The 19,353-nt window shown below is 54.0% G+C and overlaps 3 protein-coding genes across 10 annotated transcripts; 2 read left to right on the top strand and 1 right to left on the bottom strand.

The window, feature by feature from the left end:
- The first annotated feature begins 35 nt into the window (after nucleotides 1–35).
- On the top strand, nucleotides 36–4,068 carry psen2 (presenilin 2). Of its 2 annotated transcripts, XM_068650619.1 has the most exons (12): nucleotides 63–171; nucleotides 1,057–1,139; nucleotides 1,274–1,408; nucleotides 1,531–1,673; nucleotides 1,742–1,883; nucleotides 1,955–2,022; nucleotides 2,654–2,874; nucleotides 2,949–3,047; nucleotides 3,283–3,345; nucleotides 3,408–3,461; nucleotides 3,543–3,658; nucleotides 3,807–4,068. In XM_068650619.1, the coding sequence occupies exons 3-12, from the start codon at nucleotides 1,298–1,300 to the stop codon at nucleotides 3,960–3,962; spliced, it is 1,173 nt and encodes a 390-aa protein (XP_068506720.1). In that variant the 5' UTR covers nucleotides 63–171; nucleotides 1,057–1,139; nucleotides 1,274–1,297; the 3' UTR covers nucleotides 3,963–4,068. The 2 variants fall into 2 exon arrangements, with proteins under 2 accessions (XP_049575616.1, XP_068506720.1); XM_049719659.2 differs by lacking the exon at nucleotides 1,057–1,139 and having other exon boundaries at nucleotides 36–171.
- dpy30 (dpy-30 histone methyltransferase complex regulatory subunit) lies at nucleotides 4,064–5,781 on the bottom strand. Its single transcript, XM_049719687.2, has 5 exons — nucleotides 5,663–5,781; nucleotides 5,288–5,325; nucleotides 4,664–4,711; nucleotides 4,470–4,597; nucleotides 4,064–4,168 (listed from the first exon to the last, which is right to left on the bottom strand). Exons 1-5 carry the CDS (start codon nucleotides 5,670–5,672, stop codon nucleotides 4,096–4,098), a joined length of 297 nt encoding a protein of 98 aa, XP_049575644.1. The 5' UTR covers nucleotides 5,673–5,781; the 3' UTR covers nucleotides 4,064–4,095.
- A 95-nt stretch (nucleotides 5,782–5,876) lies between these two features.
- Nucleotides 5,877–19,283, top strand: LOC125968486 (CSC1-like protein 2). Of its 7 annotated transcripts, none has more exons than XM_049719619.2 (26): nucleotides 5,877–6,074; nucleotides 6,403–6,586; nucleotides 7,396–7,668; nucleotides 7,747–7,826; nucleotides 9,525–9,563; nucleotides 9,793–9,886; nucleotides 10,541–10,578; nucleotides 10,642–10,784; nucleotides 11,037–11,099; nucleotides 11,836–11,887; nucleotides 12,006–12,114; nucleotides 12,201–12,271; nucleotides 12,361–12,441; nucleotides 12,581–12,704; nucleotides 13,069–13,202; nucleotides 13,287–13,424; nucleotides 13,494–13,647; nucleotides 13,789–13,895; nucleotides 14,070–14,156; nucleotides 14,248–14,313; nucleotides 14,384–14,546; nucleotides 14,916–15,021; nucleotides 15,091–15,258; nucleotides 15,719–15,834; nucleotides 15,920–16,003; nucleotides 16,410–19,283. In XM_049719619.2, exons 3-26 carry the CDS (start codon nucleotides 7,477–7,479, stop codon nucleotides 16,584–16,586), a joined length of 2,586 nt encoding a protein of 861 aa, XP_049575576.1. In that variant the 5' UTR covers nucleotides 5,877–6,074; nucleotides 6,403–6,586; nucleotides 7,396–7,476; the 3' UTR covers nucleotides 16,587–19,283. The 7 variants fall into 7 exon arrangements, with proteins under 7 accessions (XP_049575576.1, XP_049575575.1, XP_049575577.1 ...); XM_049719618.2 differs by having other exon boundaries at nucleotides 5,877–6,088; XM_049719620.2 differs by lacking the exon at nucleotides 5,877–6,074 and having other exon boundaries at nucleotides 6,124–6,586; nucleotides 16,413–19,283.
- The last annotated feature ends 70 nt before the right edge of the window (nucleotides 19,284–19,353 follow it).

The following is a 19,353-nucleotide window of genomic DNA, read 5'->3' as shown; positions in this document are numbered from 1 at the left end:
GATCCATGTGTGCGCACGCGCGTTGGTGCTTCGCTGAGATGCGAGGAGACGTGACGTCACGACAATCACATGGCTTGTGATCAGCTGGCTGACTGATTGCTGGCTTCCAGGTTGCGACTTCCGGGTTGTGAGTACGCCGCTCGCTCGCGGCTTCTTTGCTCAACAAATCAGGTAAAAAAACTGACTGAGGTTAAACCGTTTTCAAAACAGCGTGCGTGGCGTGGCGTACCGTGGCGTGGCGTCGCGTGGCGTGGCGTGGCGAGGTCGAGCGGGGTAGTGAACGTGCGCGTCGAGTCGTGTTGCACGCGGCTCGCCAAGGGATGACTTCGGTTCTCGTACAACTAACTAGTGGCTTTTTACAACCAGAACAAAACCAGATATTTGAACCTTGTTTGTGAAAAACCTGTGCGTTTTCCGTCAAAGTTCACTTCAGTACGACTTGTCCCCCTACCTCAAGAGCCAATTTTCGTGCTTCAAAAAGGTACAGAAGCTCTCGATATAGTACATGAAAAGAAAAACGACTTCATGTACAGAACGAAACATTTTGGACAGAGCGATCTGATTCAACGTGCTTTGCTCTTCTTGGCCACCGGGAGGCGCTACTGTGGAATATTATGGAGATGACGTCGGTCCGGGTCGTACGTATTTGTTCTCTCGGGGTTTGCTTGTTGCTTCACTATCCGGTCCGGGAGAGCCCGCACCCAGCCGGCTTCAGAAACATCTCTGCGGCAATGCACTAGGCCCTAAATTCCAATCGGGTGTGTAGGAGCGGGGATGCTCCTCAAAACGGGCAACCGGACTAAAAAAAAGCGGACTCGGGCAATGTCTGCGGTCCCCAACTGGGACAAAAGCGATTGTGCGCGTATCAAGCGTCTCCCTCGGTCCGGGTGTTCTCCAAGCATGCCAGCGCGCGCGCGCGATTCTTTCTTTGAAACGTTTTTTCCAAAATGTGCATAAAAAAAAGGAAAACGTCAACGGAAGAAGTTCCCTATCAGGGTGAAGCTGGATTTTCTGCGACGTGTTTTTTAGTGTGTGTTTTTCTGTTTTCCTAAAGAGGGATATACTTTGAAATTTGAAAGGACTTCACATATCGAGAGGCTGAAATTGGCAGTGTTTCAGGACCTTTCAAATTCAACAAGGTGAGGAACTGCTGAACAAAATAGTTGGCTGCCGCATTCGCCGCCGACCAATGGCCCGCCGCGCCTCTCTCCCACGTGCTCTTACGATTGTTGACCTCCAGGGGGCCTCTCAAGTCAGACACTCGTGTTTTCAGGTGGAGTCGGTCGGGGCCGCGGCCATGAACGTCTCGGACAGCGAGGACAGCGCCTACACGGAGCGCACGGCGCTCGTCCAATCGGAGAATCCGGCGGTGCCGTCCTACCGACCGGACCGGCGCCCGTCCCAAAGGGTAAACATGGTTTTGCGTCCATTCTTTGCAGAGCAGTCAACTGAGACGGACGGACGGACAAGGAAAGAAAGTTTGCCGCCATACACCAGGGCCACTAACGCACCCCCTGCCCCCTCCCACAGGCTGGCGATGACGAGGAGCTGAGCCTGAAGTACGGCGCCAAGCACGTCATCATGCTCTTTGTGCCCGTCACGCTGTGCATGCTGCTGGTGGTCGCCACCATCAAGTCGGTGCACTTCTACAGCGACAAGACGGACCAGCAGCTGTGAGGCGCCGCTGCAGCGACCACCCCACCCCACCCCACATCACTAAGCCTGCCGCTCTGGCCTGCAGCATTTACACGCCATTCACGGAGAACACGTCGTCGGTGGGTCGGCGCCTCCTCAACTCTGTCCTGAATGCCGTCGTCATGAGCAGCGTCATTGTGGTCATGACCGTCTTCCTGGTCTTCTTGTACAAGTACCGCTGCTACAAGGTGCGCCCTCCCTCCCTCGCTCCTCTCCCCTTCAGACACGGCCGGTCGCCTCCATCTTTGCTCTTCTTCAGCTGATCCACGGCTGGCTCATCCTGTCTTCCCTCTTGCTGCTCTTCTGGTTCAGCTTCATGTACCTCAGGTGAGACGCCTGCGTGCCCGTCGAGAAGGTCCGTCGGCTGGCATTCCTTCCTTCCGCTTAGATTCCCCTCCGCGCCACCGGGGGGGGGGGGGGGGGGGGGGGGGGGGGGGGGGGCTGTTGTTTTGTGGGAGCCACGTGCGCTCCTCCAGCTTGTTTTTCAAGCTTCCCAATTTCAGTGATCTGCAAGCTCTGGATGGAGAGCCCTGACGACCGTTGGAATCGGGTGGGGCGGGTGAGAGAAAACGGGCGGGACACTTGGCTCTCTGGAACCCGAGTTGCCGACCAAACGGCCACCCAATGAAAATAGACAAAAGGAAGGCTTCTGTCAAGTCTTGACGGCAAATCCAAAATCTATCATTGAATTGGCGCCTGGAATCCGCCCTGAGAATGGCATCCGAATGGTATGGCAACCTCCGCAACCAGACCCAAATGGAAGATTAAGGGCCTTCTTAATTGAATTGGTTGGCAACCCAGCGAATTGAAAGCGGACACGGACGGCTGACGCGCTTCGCTCCTCTCCTCTCCTCTCCTCCTCTCCTCTCCTCTCCTCTCCTCTCCTCTCCTCCCCTCTCCTCCCCTCTCCTCCCCTCCCCTCCCCTCCCCTCCCCTCCCCTCCCCTCCCCTTGGCCAGCGAGGTGCTCAAGACGTACAACGTGGCCATGGACTACCCGACGGCTGGCGTGCTGATCTGGAACTTTGGTGCGGTGGGCATGACCTGCGTCCATTGGAAGGGTCCGCTGGCGCTGCAGCAGGCCTACTTGATCGTGGTCAGCGCACTCATGGCGCTCGTCTTTGTCAAGTACCTGCCCGAGTGGTCGGCCTGGCTCATCCTGGCGTCCGTCTCCATCTACGGTGAGCGCTGGCTGGGTGGGCGGCGCCTTCTCACAGGACCTCCCTAACTCCCTCCCCGCCTCTCTCCCTGGCAGACTTGGTGGCCGTCCTAAGTCCAAAGGGTCCGCTGAGGATGCTGGTGGAAACGGCGCAGGAGCGCAATGAGCCCATCTTCCCCGCCCTCATCTACTCGTGTGAGTCGGACGGCCACATTTGCTGATAAGAAGAGAAAAAAAAATCTTTGCATGACTGAAAATACGCTCCAAAGACCGGCCCTTTCTCTTCACTTGGGACTTTTCTTTCAACGTCTCGACAACCATCGGGACTTAGACTCAACTTAGACTCACCACCTCGCGTGGCCTCGTTTGTGACTTTATGGCGCCCGTTACGACGAGTCGCTGACGACAGCTGCTCTGTGTGCGTGCGCAGCCGCCATGGCGTGGACTGTGGCGACGGCGAGTCCAGAGGACGGTGAGCCGGGACGTGAGGCAGGTGAGGCCCGTCCGCTGGCTGCAAAGTGGCCTCAGTGGCTAAGCGTGCGCCGTGTGTGACAGATGAGGAGGCGGAGCCGAGCAGCGAGGGTGCGGCGGAAGATGAGCAGGAGGAGCGTGAGTGGCCTGACGCGTGACACTCCTCGGTCCATGTGTGTGTACGTGTGTGACGCGCGCTTGCGTGTCGTGCGGCGGCAGGTGGCGTGAAACTCGGCCTGGGCGACTTCATTTTCTACAGCGTCCTGGTGGGCAAAGCGGCGGCCAGCGGCGCCGATTGGAACACCACCGTGGCCTGCTTCGTCGCCATCTTGATCGTAAGCCCGTCGTTCGCAACCTACCTCCCTTGGACGTAAACTGGAGAAAAGCTGGCGAGTGTGGCGTCAAATGGAGAGGACGGCCCGGTCGCATCGGGTGAAGGCCTTGCCGCTTAGGTGTGTGTGCATGCGTGCGTGCGCGTTTCAGGGTCTGTGCGTGACGCTGTTGCTGCTGGCCATCTTCAAGAAAGCGCTGCCGGCGTTGCCCATCTCCATCGCCTTCGGCCTCATCTTCTACTTTGCCACCGACTCGCTTGTGCGACCTTTCATGGACGACCTGGCCGCGCACCACTTTTATATCTGACGGCAAGTCCGTCGGATCGCACTTTGAACCCCGGAAGCTTTTTCCCTTGGAGACGTGCCGGGCGTTCACGGCCCAATAAAAAAAGCAGCTCTCGCTACCACTTGAACTCGGGTGACCTTTTATTGGCAAAGCTTCAATTGCGCTCGTCAAACTGCGACTTGTTCTTGAGGAGGAAGGCTGCCAGGTACTCGATGGGGTTCAGCGGCCTGCGCACAACACAAGCAACGGCCTCCCGGTTAGACAGCGGCAACCCGACTTACGAGATCATTTGCTCCCATGTCAAGTCCGCTTCTCGGTCACAGCCTTGCTCAGGAAGCGGCCCAAACACTGTAAGCAGGTAAACAAACTCGCCCGCCCCTGTCTTAGTATCTTGAAATAATAATCCCTCGGCAGATTTGCAACGGGACAACGGCCGTTCGAGTCGTCTCCCGAAGCAAACGTGCCGACAAACTACCGAGTCGGTCGCTTTGGCCTCTTTGTCGGGCGGGGCTTTGCTCAACCTCTGACCTCTCCTTGGCCAGCACGGCCAGGCCTTGCAGTAGGATGGGCACCACCGTCTGGTCCAGGTAGGCTCGCGTGGGCAGCGCCTGCAGGTCCACCTTCTGCTTGCTCGTCTTCTCCTGCTCCAGTGTCCTCTGGCCAACGGCAAAGTATGTTGGCGATCCTCCGTCCGGCGGCAGTGGCGGGGAGGAACACCTTACCTGGATGCTATCAGTCAGGCCAAACTCCGCGTGGGGGTTTTCGGACACCTGCGCCACAACAAAGTGACTGTCAACAATACTAGGGTTGCCGAAATTGAAGGTGAAAAGACATCAGTGCGACTGGATATGACTCGATTTGTTGCACGCGGGCTCAAAAATAGCACATTTCTAGCCCGTCAGTTGCCATTGTGCTGGGGAAAATGTACACTTTGGGAGAGTGGTCGTCTCCCAACCCAGAGCTTGGGGTTTCCATCCACAATGTCAAAGTGTCCTTGAGCAAGGCCCAATTGCTCCCGAAAGAATGTCATCAGTAGGCGAACGAACGGGGAAGCAGTGCTTTGAGTGCGAAAAGCGCTTAACAATTTTTGACCATTTAGTTTTGAATCACTATTGATGGGCTTTGCTGTAGAAATCAAGTGGGGAAAAAAATTCTATATTTTTACTGCACGCATGTTGATTTACATGCTGTGATTTACCGAAGTCAAATTCCTTGTTTGGCACGCTCAAACATGGCGAATAAAAAACTCTTGAATCTTGAATATGCGAGCAGTTAGAAAGGTACTGATGATAAGGTTAGTGGTGATGATGATGATGATGATGATGATGATGATGAGGCGGACTTACAGTGGGATGCTCCATCGTGTGTTCCGCGTCGGTGTGCTCTGCGAAGACAATTGAGTTCATTTGCACAGGCTCAAATGATGTCTTTTGGTGATTTTTGCAACCCAAAGAAAAAGAGGAAATGTTGTTTACTCTAGCGAGAGAGAAAAAAGCCAAATATGATATATGATATTCGTCTCGATTGAAAGCGCTCGTTCAGCCGGTTGCTTGGCGCTAGCAAGTTAGCTTAGTACTGGATCAGACTAGCTGCGGACGTTTTGTGGTTTATCGTGGCACTACACGAAAGAAGGAGAACGGAAGCAGCGGCAGCAACTTGCACGAAATGGGCTTTTATTGTTATTATTCAACTTTACAAGACGAAATGAACAATGCACTCACCGTCCGCCATGTTTGTTTTGGGTAGTATCCGCTGCTGATTCGCTACTCAAACTGCGTCACTTCCAACAACTCTTTTCTGAGCATCGGGCTCATTTCCGGTCTGTGACCTTCAAAATGCACGCTTTTGCACATCAGATTTAAATAGAGAAATAAATAATATAGAATACGATAATATGTAAATAACGTAAAATAAGATACAAGAAATTTAAAAAAGAGATAACTTCGTTGCAATTGTATACACCCTCTTGTAACTGTGCCACAGGGAAGTCATCTTTGTTCAAGGTCCTCGACTCCACGTCAAGTGGAGCCAATATGTGCAGAAACTGGACGTCCCTCCCAAATGGATGAAACGTGTCAAGGGAGTCTGCTTGAAGGCCGGCAGCAACACGGAAAGAGATCCTGGAATTTCCTGGTAACTCTCGACTGGTAAATACATGCGATAACAATCGACAGTATTCTTGGCTCTGAGCTAGGCTGGCAGAAATCTTTTGCTTACAAAGAATAGAACATTGCCCAATGTCGCGGGCATCCATCCATCCGTCCGAGTGGCCCACTGGCTGAGCTTTTATTGTGAAGGCGCGCTTTGGCGACCCCTGTCGACGCCTGCGTGCATTGCCGCGTGTCCTCCGCAGCGGCATCAGCATCGGCGGCGGCGGCGGCGGACGAGACGAGCTGAGCTGAGCTGAGCTGAGTCCGGCTGAGCTGCCAAACTGGCCCGCTCGGCTTCTCTTTCGTTTTAGCACCACCTCACCCGCCCGCCCCAACAGCAGGAAAGCATAGGAAGAGGAGCAAGAGGACCGACCGGCAGGTGCGCTCGCCCGCTTGCGATGGCTATAGTGTCGGCGCTGCGGCACGACGACTCGGCGACGCTCGGCGCTGCTGCGTGAGGATTTCAGGCCACGCAACGCCACTTCCGGTGCCCAGGTGAGGCCTGCACGCAAACGCGGCCCGAAAGGCCGCGCGCGCGTCGTTCTTTGTTTTATCCGCCGCCACCGCAGCGCGCGCGCAATGGCCTGATGGATTGGGGGATTGTGTGTGTATGTGTGTGTGTGTGTGTGGGGGGGGGGCTCTCTTACGCAACACACGCAAAGCACAACGAGCCACCGATGTGCCAGTTCGGGTTCTCTTGGGCGGGTTCGGCTTGTCTCGCCTCGCCGTGCGGGAATGATGTCATGTGATGACGTCACACCGCGAGATGAGCCCTCCGTTCTATGCGGACGTGAGCAAAACCGAAAAAGTGTTAGCAAGACAACAACAGGTTAGGATTGGCGGAAGGCTCAAATTGCTAGCAGAAAAATCACCTTTATTGACGGTCTTTTGGACAAAAGTCAAACATGTTAATCATATCCACAAATTATATGATATGATATGATAAGCAAGGCAAGGTTCGCACGTCCGCCTTGCAGTTCTAACGTGCAGGGCTCGAACCCCGTTCAGGCCATCTTGTGTGGAGTTTGCGTGTTCTCCCCTCGCCTGCGTGGGTTACCTCCAGGTACTCTGCTTTCCTCCCACATTTCAAAAACACGGCCGGGAGCCAGCTGCTTTCAAATGACTACTTTTAGTCAATGTCCGCAATGACGCCAAAAGTCTCGGGAAAACCGCGCTCAAATGCCAGATGCGTTACGATTTTCCTTTCCTCACCGGCAGCGAGCGTCAGCCCACCGAAACTGAATTGTGCCTCGCGCTGTCCTGTGGTCAATATTCACCATCGGGGGCGCCGGGCTCCTTTTCAGGGGGGGCGACCCGGCCCACGCCATCGACGCCCGCCGACCGGGCTCCCCGCGCAGGTCGAGGGCGAAGATGCGGCGCTGAGCATGCTGGCGGTGCTTATCATTGCCATGGCGACCGCGGGCGGCGCCCGGGCCTGCGGCGCCCGGGACAACTGCTCGGCCGATGGCGGCTCCAAAGAGTACTGCTACTCGGCCCGCATCCGCAGCACCGTGCTGCAGGGTCTGCCCTTCGGCGGCGTGCCCACCGTGCTGGCGCTGGACTTCATGTGCTTCCTGGTCAGGCCGCCCCCGTCCCGCCACAAGTAGCGGCAAGTGCGGACCTAACCAGCAGGCTTCTTCTCCTCCCTCCCGCAGGTCTTGCTTTTCGTCTTTTCCATCTTACGAAAGGTGGCGTGGGACTACGGACGCCTGGCGCTGGTCACCGACGCCGACAGGTGAGTGATGTGGAAGCGAACCCGGCCGTCGGCAAAGCGGCGAAGGCTCACAAACGCTTGCCAGCGTAGCGAGCCCTGGCTTTTCCTCAAAGGTTGCAAAGACCCGTTTCTTCTTTTTTTTTTGTGTGAACAAAATTTCTTTGCGACCTCCTAGGAAGGCTGACCAAAAGCCCCGTTGGCAAGCCCACGCTAGCTTTGGCCGCTGGCTTCAAAAGGGGTTAGAGACAGATGGCCAGCGATTGGCCGGGAAAAGGAGCGTCCCCATCCGACCTTTTCAGTTCCTATACCGACGTCGATCCGATACCGTATGGGCAGAAATGAGGCATGCTTTTATCTCTTGAGTGCGAAATGTTCAAAGCAACAAGGAACAGTAGTCAGCAACGGTAGCTGGGAGAAAATAGAAAGCCTCCGTTCCTATTGTTAATGTCCTGTGCTTGTCCCGTCCCGTGGGAGTTTTGTCAGCTTTGAAAATGAATGGAAAAGCCAGAGAAGCACAGCGTCTTTCTTGATCCCTCCTGCTTGAATGAAACGGTTTCTGTCACACGCGTGCTGATCCAGACGCTGGCGGATAAAAGAGCACGATCGGCGGCTGCTCCTACCTGAGATTTTATACTATGTCGAGCGGTATCATCCCATACTGTTTATTTTTTTTATTTTTTATATATCAGCTGTATATCTATATCAGTAGCGGATGGGGACAGCCCTAATGGCAATACGTTCTGGCGGTTTGTCTTGAGGTTCATCCAACGGGCCGGAACAGGCTCATGCAGTTGAGCCCTTTTCCCGTAGAAGGCGTCCTAGTCCAAAAAATGAACGTCTGATCCAACTGCTCATTGAAGCTCCCTTACTAAGCCTCATAAGTGTTTTGTGGTTAACTTTGGTGATTTTTTTTTTTTTTTTTAATTGATTTCTTAGTTGTTTTTGTTGCGACTTGGTCCACCCTTGCCTCATGCGTGCTTATCTTGGCGAGAACCTCACCTAGCTTTCTTTGGAAAGGGATCCATTCGTTTGGGTACGTTGCCGCCAGCCGCCGCCGCTCCTCTCCTCTCCTATTGGATGGCGATGCGTGTGCTCAGATAAAAAGCAAGCGCGGGCAGCAAAGCACGCACGGCTGGCCGTATGAAAGTGCGCATTCATGGCATGTCTTTGCAACACCAATATTGCCCATTCAATTATCGACATGACGACATCTATCTATCTATCTATCTATCTATCTATCTATCTATCTATCTATCTATCTATCTATCTATCTATCTATCTATCTATCTATCTATCTATCTATCTATCTATCTATCTATCTATCTATCTATCTATCTATCTATCTATCTATCCATCTATCCATCTATCTATCCATCTATTTATTGTTAATGATGCAGCCCGATGAATTGACAGCTCGCCGACACGTATGCGACTACAAACAAACAATGGCTCGGCCTGTCTGACGTGTTCTTGTACAAAGTGCAGTCAAACTCTTGGCCTTTAAACCTGCGGCAGGTGCACTTGTGATATTAAGTATGCCTCAACCCCACTTATTGGATGTAACACTGCGTTTTCAACTTACTCGGCCATTTAAAGACGATTGCCGTTGCCACGTCAAGCCCTTTCAATGGTAAAGCTATTCCCAGACAGCCAGCATGCTAACAGCAGCGAAGATGCTAACCAATCTTCGTGCTTGTCCCCAACATGAAAACAATTCAGCCGAAGACGAGACAGGGATAACTATGAGCCGGTCCAAAGGTAATGTTTTGTGTGCGCCTGCGTGTGTCTGTGTGTGTATTGTTGACCTCGTGGCGTGCTAGCTAAAAAGCCAGTTAGCTTGAGGCGGCCCAAAGATGGCCACGTGCGGGAAGTGATGTCTTTTTAGCTCCCGGTTTTTGTGGTTGCGCGAGAGCTAGCGCGTACGCTTGGGTGGTCGAGCAAAGCGCTAATGGCTAAGCTCTAACCCTCCCTTTGACTGTCTCCTCAGCGTGGCATCGGCGGCGATGCACTCGGATACGCCCGACCGCTACGAACGCCTCACGTCGGTCTCCAGCTCTGTTGACCTGGAGCAGCGCGACAACGTGAGCAGTCTTCCTTCCTTCCTTCCTTCCTTCCTTCCTTCCTTCCTTCCTTCCTTCCTTCCTTCCTTCCTTCCTTCCTTCCTTCCTTCCTTCCTTCCTTCCTTCCTTCCTTCCTTCCTGCCTGCCTGCCTGCCTGCCTGCCTGCCTGCCTGCCTGCCTGCCTGCCTGCCTGCCTGCCTGCCTGCCTGCCTGCCTGCCTCCCTCCCTCCCTCCCTCCCTCCCTTCCTTCCTTCCTTCCTTCCTTCCTTCCTTCCTTCCTTCCTTCTCCCCTGGCTTCTCCCCTTTGCTCCTCTAGCATACTACACTGCCTTGACAAATTCCGAACACGTAAGCATGCTTTGGTCTTAATCCACTAACCGCAGGGGATGCTAATGCTAATCCACTTAAACAGCGAGCAGGTCAGAGGTCGGACAAAGGGGGCCTCGGAGGCCCCGGCCACTCGGACACTCATTTCACTTTTTACCCCCCCTTATTCGGGATTCCCCCCCAATCCCTCTCTCGGGGACATTTGATTCCCTGCTTATCGGCCGATCAGGGCAAACCGTCTTGTTGTCTAACAAGCGCGTGTTTTCAGACAAACAGCAAGTCAAAGTCGCTGAGCTGATTGTGTCTTTTTTTTTTTTTTTTTTTTTTTTTTTTTTTACGCGCTCGCAGGGCTTCTGCTCGTGGCTGACGGCCATCTTCCGCATCAAGTGAGTTTCTGATCGGCAAGCGCTCCGTTGCGGTCGCGCGACTGACCTGGGCCATGGCGGCAGGGACGAGGAGATCCGGGAGAAATGCGGCGAGGACGCCGTGCACTACCTGTCCTTCCAGCGTCACATCATCGGCCTCCTGGTGGTGGTGGGCGTCCTGTCCGTCGGCATCGTGCTGCCCGTCAACTTCTCGGGCGACCTGCTGGGTGAGGCCCCAAATGTACGGCCCGGGGGCCGCGGTCGGCCCGCCGGCGGTCTCTGACCGGCCCTCAAAGGACAAATACGCAAATGGCCGGCGTTGACAATTTGGTGCGGTTCAAAAAGAGTTTGCAATTGAAAGCTGATTGTTAATTGATAGAATCATTGAGGGCTCAGTCGAAGTCGCCTTTGATTGACATGTGCTGAAAATGACAAGCAGGAAGTGGACTGTGTGCGTGTGTGTGTGTGACGATTTTTAGTTAGGATTATCAGCAAAGATTTGCTGCTAACCCAAGGAGCAGCCGGACCCCCATCCAAAGAAGGTAACAAACTTGTGTGTGTGTGTAGACGTGTGCATTTGTAGATGCGTCAATTGTAGACCCTTGAAGTTTTAGCCATTGTGGCCCCGCCCACCGTCTGATAGAACCCAGTGCCTTTTGTTGTCCAGTGCACGTCAACAGTAAGAAAAGAAGAGAAGTAGATTCAATGGTCCACCTTGGGAGGCGAAGGGCCGGAAGTCCGGGCACGCCTACGGACAGAGAATAGTCGTGGAAGAGACTCGGGTCAAGCGGAAGGAAGGAAGGAAGGAAGGAAGGAAGGAAGGAAGGAAGACAGGCAGGAAGACAGGCAGGAAGACAGGCAGGAAGACAGGCAGGAAGACAGGCAGGAAGACAGGCAGGAAGACAGGCGGGAAGACAGGCGGGAAGACAGGGCGTGCTTCGGAGGGCCCAAAAAAAGCCAGACAAGGCCCTCAATTGCCCTTTCTGTTTGTCGCCTCGTAAGCTCAGCAGGCCTCTGTTTGCAGAGTTCACGTTAGCGTCACGCCACCAAAACCACTTGCTTGGCGTGTCACTTGGTTCCTCTTCTTCTTGATTCTTCTTCTTGAAACGTGGCGGCGAGTCCGCTCCCATGTGTCGGCCTCGCCTTCGTGCGCCGTGTGTTTGTCTTCTTTCATTTGCGCGGGTCGGCGGTCGGAGACCACGCTGACTCGGAAGCTCGCTTGCGTTTATGTTCCGTCTTGATGATTTCTCTTTTCTTTTCTTCTTATTTGTCTGTCAGAAAACAACGCCTACAGCTTCGGCCGCACTACGATAGCCAACCTAAAGTCCGGGTGAGTTTGCGACGCCCCCATTCACGTGTCTGGCGAGTGGCCGCATTTTGAGCATCCAGAGTTGGCCTTGCCCCGCCCCGCCACGCGTGACGTGCCGACTTTTTGCTTGTGCCTTCAGGACCAACTTGTTGTGGCTGCACACCACGTTCGCCTTCATGTACCTGTTGCTCACCGTCTACAGCATGAGACGGCACACGTCCAAGATGCACTACAAGGAGGATGACCTGGTGAGAACCGGCAGGCCGAGCGCTCGGCACGGCAAGCGCCCACGTGTGCGCTCACGCGCCCTCATGGCTCCTTTGGTGCCTGGCAGGTGAAACGCACCTTATTCATCAACGGCATCTCCAAATACGCCGAAGAGAGTCAGATCAAACAACACTTTGAGTAGGCGCCCGAAAGCCACCCACCCGCCTTTGCTTCAGGACTGTTAGTGTGACAGCCAGCGCCTGAGTCAGCCCCTCTGCTCTTCTCAGGCAGGCGTATGAGAACTGCGCCGTTCTGGAGGCTCGGATCTGCTACAACGTGGCCAGGCTGATGTCTCTCAACGCCGAGAGGTGAGCGGCCGGCCACGTGCTGGGATGGAGGCTGGCTGGCCGGCCGGCCGGCGGCAAATAGTTTGACTTGACTTGGCTTAGCTTAGCTTAGCTTATCTTAGTTTAGCTGCATCACAAAGCCTTTGCTGTGGCGCCGCAGGAAGAAGACAGAGCGCAGCAAAAAGTTCTTTACCGACCTGATGGCCAAGGAGCACGTTCCCACCATGATCAATCCCAAACCTTGCGGACATCTCTGCTGCTGTGCCATCGCTGGCTGCGAAGAGGTCAGTCACCCTTCCTCATCCCCGCCAGACCGAGCTGAAGTGACACGAGACCACGCGTAAACTGCCCCAACTGCCGGTTGAAGGTCAACTACTCGAGAGCGACCTGACCTTTACCCGACGACTCGGAGGCCCGCGTAATCCCGACACTTTAGACTTTTGGACCTACAGACTCGCCGATTGTCGGCTCATGGGACACCGATTTTGGACTGTAGGACCAGTCTGTGTGTGTATGTGTGTGTGTGTGTGTGTGTGTGTGTGTGTATGTGTGTGTGTGCGTGTGTGTGTGTGTGTGTGTGTGTGTGTGTGTGTGCGTGCGTGCGTGCGTGTGTGTGTGTGTGTGTGTGTGTGTGTGCTTTGGTGGCAGGAGGAGGCAGTCAGCTTCTACACCAAGAGGGAGGCTAAACTGAAGGAGGAGTACCGCAAGGAGAAGGAAAAGGTCCACACCAAACCTCTGGGCATGGCCTTCGTCACCTTCCAGAACGAGGCCACGACCGCCACGTAAGCCCCCACCCCGCTCACAGATGGGACGCAGCCAGCCCGCCCGCTGATCCGTCCCGCTGTCCCGTCCCGCTGTCCCGACAGAATCCTGAAGGACTTCAACGCGTGTCAGGTTCAAGGTTGCCGCTGCCGCCAGGAGCCGCGATCCTCGCAGTTCAGTGAAGCGCTTCACGTACACAACTGGAACGTGTCGTACGCGCCCGACCCGCAAAACGTGCGCTGGTGCGTCCCATTTCGGGTTTGGGGTCTCGCCCGGTTCCGCCGGATGACGTTTTTGCGTGTGTCCCCAAGGGAGCACCTGTCGCTGGGCGGCATCTCCTGGTGGATCCGCTGCCTGGTCATCAATTGCATCCTGTTCCTGCTGCTCTTCTTCCTCACCACACCGGCCATCATCATCTCCACCATGGACAAGTTCAACGTCACCAAGCCAGTGGAGTACCTCAACGTGAGTGAGAGGAACAGCGCGAGCGAGCCCTGGCTGATGCTGGCCGCTGCCTGATGCCGGCTGCTGCCTCCTCCTCGTCCCGATGACCTCGAGGAGGAGGCAGCGTGGCTCCAAAGCCCCTAACTACTTGTGCCTCCTCAGAACCCCATCGTGACGCAGTTCTTCCCCACACTCCTCCTGTGGGCCTTTTCTGCCCTGCTGCCAACCATCGTCTACTACTCGGCGTTCTTTGAGGCGCACTGGACGAGGTCTCGAGCGACGCCCTCGCAACTCTTGCCCAACGTCACACTGCCACCGCTTGTCCTTCGTCACCACTTCTAGTCCAAAATTTTCTAATATTCAGACAGTTTCATCACAAGGTGTGTGTGTGTGTGTGTGTGTGTGTGTGTGTGTGTGTGTGTGTGTGTTTGTGCATCGAGCAGGTCTGGAGAAAACAGGACGACGATGCACAAGTGCTACACGTTCCTGATCTTTATGGTACTTCTGCTGCCCTCTCTTGGCCTGAGCAGGTATTGCTCTTGCTTCTGCTGTTTTGTTGTCTGTCACATCAATTGTTGCCAGGTATCACACGTTTGACCTCCATCTGCAATCCCGTTTCAGCCTGGATGTCTTCTTCCGCTGGCTATTTGACAAAAAGTTCTTGGCCGACGGCACCGTCCGCTTTGAGTGAGTCCGCCGGACTTTTCCTACATTTGCTTCACGGAGGAAGAGAGCTCAAGTGCGCGCCGTCCCTCAGGTGCGTGTTCCTGCCCGACAATGGCGCCTTCTTCGTCAACTACGTGATCGCGTCGGCCTTCATCGGGAACGCCATGGACCTGCTTCGTATCCCGGGTCTCCTCATGTACATGATTCGGCTCTGCTTGGCGCCGTCAGCTGCGGACAGACGTAACGTCAAGAGGGTGAGCGCGCAGCAGGAACACACAATGATGGGGATCAACACAAGCCAGGTCCAGATGGCCAGATGCTGACCACGTGCTCACTCCATCCAAAGGAGCCTAAGCAGATTCATCCAATCGGGTCCAGAAAACCACATCCAGATAACTAGGTAGAGAGGACCGAGGCCAACTCCTGGCCAGGTTTAGCAAACCGGGTCCAAACGACCGTATTAAACAAATGGGCCCCGACCAGGTCCAGAAGTCTATTTTTGGACTAAGTCTAAGATACCCCGAGACCTGAGCCCGGCCTTCCCACGGCAGCTGGCCTGGCTTGATGTTGTCCCGTGTTTTTTTTCTCGGACAATGGACCGACGTGATTTGCGCTTGTGTCAGCATCAAGCGTACGAGTTCCAGTTCGGGGCGGCGTACGCCTGGATCATGAACGTCTTCACCGTGGTCATGGCCTACAGCATCACGTGCCCCATCATCGTGCCCTTTGGTGAGTGCAGCGCACTGCTTGACGTGGTGGCAAAGGGGCCAGCCTCACCCCGCCTCATGGGCCCCTCAGGTCTGATGTACATGCTGCTCAAGCACCTGGTGGACCGCTACAACATGTACTACGCGTACCTGCCGTCCAAGCTGGACAAGAAAATCCACTCTGGCGCCGTGACGCAGGTGGTGGCCGCGCCCATCCTTTGCCTCTTCTGGCTGCTCTTCTTCTCCACCATGCGGACAGGTAAGCCCCTCGCTCGCAACCAAAGAACAAAAGCAAATCTTTTTTTTCTAAAACAAAAGAGACGCCAGAGCACTTTTCCATTTCCATCCTTGGGGTCGCCGTTCAATTTCGTGCCCTGCTGCGGTGCGGGCTGAGCTTTGACCCAATCTCAAATTCAAGGTCACTCCTCCCAAATCGCTTCAATAAGAAGTCGACTTTGACCCAATTTGATATTCAACTTGGCTTCAATAAGAAGTCGAAATGCGCAACTCATTCAAGCACAAGCCAAAAAAAAAGGTTCGCTCGTGTACTGCCACCTGCTGGTGACTAAAACTGACATCGCAGTGCCCATGTGCTCAGCTTCCCGACGGTGATTTGAATGAATGATTAGCCCCCGCCACAACAACTTGGCATCAAAGCGATTGCCCTCTCTTCCTCCCAAATGTTGAAGCCGAGCTAACGTTGCCAAGTGTGCGTGCAGGTTTCGAGACACCCACGTCGGTCTTCACGCTTGCGGTTCTGGTGGTGACCATCGTGGTGTGCTTATCGCACGTCTGCTTCGGGCACTTCAAGTACCTCAGCGCTCACAACTACAAGGTCGGTCGCTCGCTCGCTCACTCGCTCGGTCAGTCCACCCCGATTCCGTACGTCCGTCAGCTAACGGCGCTCTGTCGCAATGCAGATCGACACCAAGGACTCGGACGCCGAAGTGGTGGAGAACGGCCGTCCGGCCCGCAGCGCTGCTTCCCCGCCGTCCAAATCGCAGGTGAGATTGGATTGAGCTCATCCTCGGGTGGTTGGGAAATGTTCCATTTCAATTCAATGAGTCATTGATCCAACGCTCACAATTTGTAAATTGTTCGTGTATTTTCACGATGTTTCTTTCTGTTGGTTCCCAGAAAAACATTATTCGTGTTCCATTTTATTTTTTTAATTGTCCGAAGGTAGTGCATGTATTTAAATAGGGCACTTTTTCGGAAAACGTGCGCAGTTAGTATGAGCCGTTTTCATGAACCAATTTCAAAAAGTGGATTTCATGCAACTAAAAAGAAAAGAACAATTCATCCTAACCTATGATAACGCAATTACAATTAAAGACGCAATATTTGCGCAGCGCAAGGACGAGGTTAGTCACGTGGCTAACGCGAGTGACGCTTTGTGTGCCCTCGCAGCAGATGTACATCGCCCAGGTGCTCCAGGACCCCAACTCGGACGAGCCGGGCGGAGGGGGCGAGGAGGACCGGGCGTCGTCCCAAGACGACGACATGCTCAACGGCGGCAACAACATCAACGAGGCGGATTTCCACTCGGGGGAGGACAGTCTGATCGCAAACGAGGTCCGCCAGTAACTGGGGGTGGAGCTCCACGGAGGGGGCGGAGACAGTCCGCCGTCCTCGCCACCACGCGATGCTAGCGAGCGAGCGAGCTAACCAGCTCGCTCCCTAGCTAGCCGGCTAGCGCCACTGCGCTGGCGAGGCTCCGCCCCTTCCCAGCCTGAAGACTTGACCCTGACCGTTGCGGTGGGCATCATCCAACTGGAAGTGCGTCCCCTCACCTGGCCGCTCTTATCGCTCTCATTTGTGGCTTTTTTGTCCAAGCGGTTGTCACTCAGGAGTTCTCGGCACCTCCGCCGCTTGCGGCTCGTCTGGAACGAGTCGTGGGACCTCCCGACAGCGACCGCACCTTCAAATGTCACGTGACCACACGGCGGTGTCGGCACGCGGTGCCCTTTGCTACGACGGGACTCCAAACAACCGCTCGTGACTCACCGACATAACTCGCGACTCGGCTGCGATTGGATAGGGTGAGCCGTTCAAAGGTATCCGAGTCGCACGTACCCGACAAAAACTCGTGGCAACTGGACCCTTGCGCTGACTTTGGATTGAATGGCGGTACCTCCCACTAGGCCCCGTACTGGGCGTGACTCACAATTTGTTGGTTTCGGGTCGTTGGCCTGAAAGGGGGGGCTAAAGTGTAGACTCTCCAGGACGAGTCGCGACGCAAACGTGTGCGAGTTGCACATGAAACCTCTGAATAGTTTGAATGATTCACGACTGAACTCTTCCCATGACTTTGTCCTTGTTGTTTTCACATACGCTAGCGGGTGTTGCGAGCTAATGCACGCGTGCTAATGCCCTTAAGTGAAGAGATTTTTGGGGGCTTCTTCGTCTGCCAGCTTCTGTGTTGAGTGCATGGGAGGCTTCGCCTGTTAGCCTAGCTTAGCTCTGAGAATAGGTTAGCACATTGCACGCCCAGCGTCGTTTGGTTTCATTCGCCATACATTGGAGTGACAGCAGTCGGTGGCGCGCTTTTATCAGATCGCGCTACGTATGACACAAATGGGTTCAGCAAAATGTCTGGCTTGCGCGCACTAGCCTAAAGCTAGCATGTCTATAAAGCTTCTGGAGACATTTCCAATGCTAAGGTGGAATACAATTTAAAATTTGTTGTTTTTAATCCGACGTTCTGCGCTATGCTAAGCTAGGCTAACTGCACTTTAACAGCTGTTCACTGGCGCTGATATTTATGTATTTTCTAAACTTATTTATGTTTGTCTTCCGTTTGGTGTGAACACTGAATTTGAACATATTTTATGAGCTAGCGCATCGTCTTATGTTTGCAAAACTAACAAAAACGTTTGACTCAAAAAGCCGCCGAGTCTTTTGACAACGATTGACGTCTCAGGGGTGCCCCCCCCCCCCCTTTAAATATATTGTTTACATTGCATTTTTCGTTTTTGCGCGCGCGTGTGTGTGTGTGCGCGCACAGAGCTGAGCGATGAAAGCTGTTGGAGCCCTGGTCTTTGTGGCTCCACGCTGGAGACTTTGACTGCTGCGCGCTGTGTCCATTCGTTCACATGGTCTCCTCTGATTGACATTCAAAGGTGTGCCCTCATTGGATACTAGTCTCAGATAGCGGCTGCTGTTTGCAGACCCTAAGACCCTAAGCCTCGGACAAAAGAAGCCCCCACGGAAAGCCCCCGATGCCCACTATCTTGCGCAACCACGACCGCATCCTCGCATCGGGGCTGACAGCTAATGTTACTTTGGAACGTGTGAACCGAAAGAGCAGGGGTGCAACAATCTGTGGACGGATCAACAACTAATTCATTATCAAATGAATGGCCTCCTATTTTGATCATCAGTTTACAGCGATGGCAAAGAGAGTAATAACCCTGCCACAGTTTGGCTTCAGCCGCAGGTGTTTCGACATAGCTAGCGCTGGAGCAAAGTGCAGCTTTTCCGTGAAGCTCCTGCCGCTCGAGCCAAACTTAGGCCTGACGGGTTTTGACTTCCTAGACCTGGATTTGCCATCGCTGATCCCATTGTTGAGTTTCGAACGATCCAAGTCCTTGACATTTCAGCCTCTCGTCAGTCAATATTGACTGATTTCTGTCAGACTTGGTGTCAGAATTGAAAGAAGACAACAGTCTTTAAATTGCAAAGAACTCAAAGAAAACTACAATCAGTATTTGGGCAGGTTGAAGGTAATGGAGTCAACCACAAACCGAGTCATCATGGTCCGTTGATGTTTGTGCACTTATTACTATTTGAAATCATGGCCCGCGTTGGAATAGAGGGATGCGCGTGAATATAATTTGACCGCCACGGATGAATCATTCATGAAAACTTTGTAGTGGTTGACTTGTTTTAGAGGGCTTCCCCCTTGTTCTTTGGGTGGTTCCAAGAAAAGAAATGTGAAAAGATGGGATCAACACCCACCAAGGTCACAACAGGAAATGCAAAACGTTCAAGTGTGACGACTCGAGGCCAAAGTATTACGTTTGTTTTGATTTGGATTAGCTTTTGCTCCTCTGGCGGGGATTTTGAGCAGGAAAGGGAAGGGCTGCCGGCCGCGAGTCGTGTCCAATAAAGCCCGTCCAAACGTCGCCGCGAATGTGCGCACATAAAGAGTGTCTAAGTGCGCCGTTTGCCGACAATGCGGCGCCAACATCTTGATTTGTGTTATTGCTGTGAGTGAGCCTTTTTATTTTCTCCCGTATGCTACTTACTTATGTCAACTGGTCAATAAAACGTCTCATCAAGCGCCAGCGTGGACGTTCCGTGATTGCAGGTCGTGTCCGTCTGTCTGATCCGTGACCTACTGGAGCTCTTC

This window comes from Syngnathus scovelli, chromosome 5 (genome assembly GCF_024217435.2).
Source record: "Syngnathus scovelli strain Florida chromosome 5, RoL_Ssco_1.2, whole genome shotgun sequence".
Taxonomy (NCBI): Eukaryota; Metazoa; Chordata; class Actinopteri; order Syngnathiformes; family Syngnathidae; genus Syngnathus; species Syngnathus scovelli.
Note: the sequence above shows the minus strand (reverse complement) of the source record. Positions and strands in the feature narration are given on the sequence as shown.

What these genes read in the sequence shown, in the direction of transcription:
- psen2 (XM_049719659.2), top strand. Translation starts at nt 1,298, where the DNA reads ATGAACGTCTCGGACAGCGAGGACAGCGCCTACACGGAGCGCACGGCG. An exon ending in GGCGTCCGTCTCCATCTACG is followed by an intron (nt 2,875 to 2,948) that starts GTGAGCGCTGGC and finishes TCTCCCTGGCAG; the next exon opens with ACTTGGTGGCCGTCCTAAGT. An exon ending in GCTTCGTCGCCATCTTGATC is followed by an intron (nt 3,659 to 3,806) that starts GTAAGCCCGTCG and finishes TGCGCGTTTCAG; the next exon opens with GGTCTGTGCGTGACGCTGTT.
- dpy30 (XM_049719687.2), bottom strand. An exon ending in ACACGATGGAGCATCCCACT is followed by an intron (nt 4,712 to 5,287) that starts GTAAGTCCGCCT and finishes GTTGTGGCGCAG; the next exon opens with GTGTCCGAAAACCCCCACGC. An exon ending in GCCGTGCTGGCCAAGGAGAG is followed by an intron (nt 4,169 to 4,469) that starts GTCAGAGGTTGA and finishes TGTTGTGCGCAG; the next exon opens with GCCGCTGAACCCCATCGAGT.
- LOC125968486 (XM_049719619.2), top strand. Translation starts at nt 7,477, where the DNA reads ATGCTGGCGGTGCTTATCATTGCCATGGCGACCGCGGGCGGCGCCCGG. An exon ending in GACCCGCAAAACGTGCGCTG is followed by an intron (nt 13,425 to 13,493) that starts GTGCGTCCCATT and finishes TGTGTCCCCAAG; the next exon opens with GGAGCACCTGTCGCTGGGCG. An exon ending in CCCCATCATCGTGCCCTTTG is followed by an intron (nt 15,022 to 15,090) that starts GTGAGTGCAGCG and finishes TGGGCCCCTCAG; the next exon opens with GTCTGATGTACATGCTGCTC.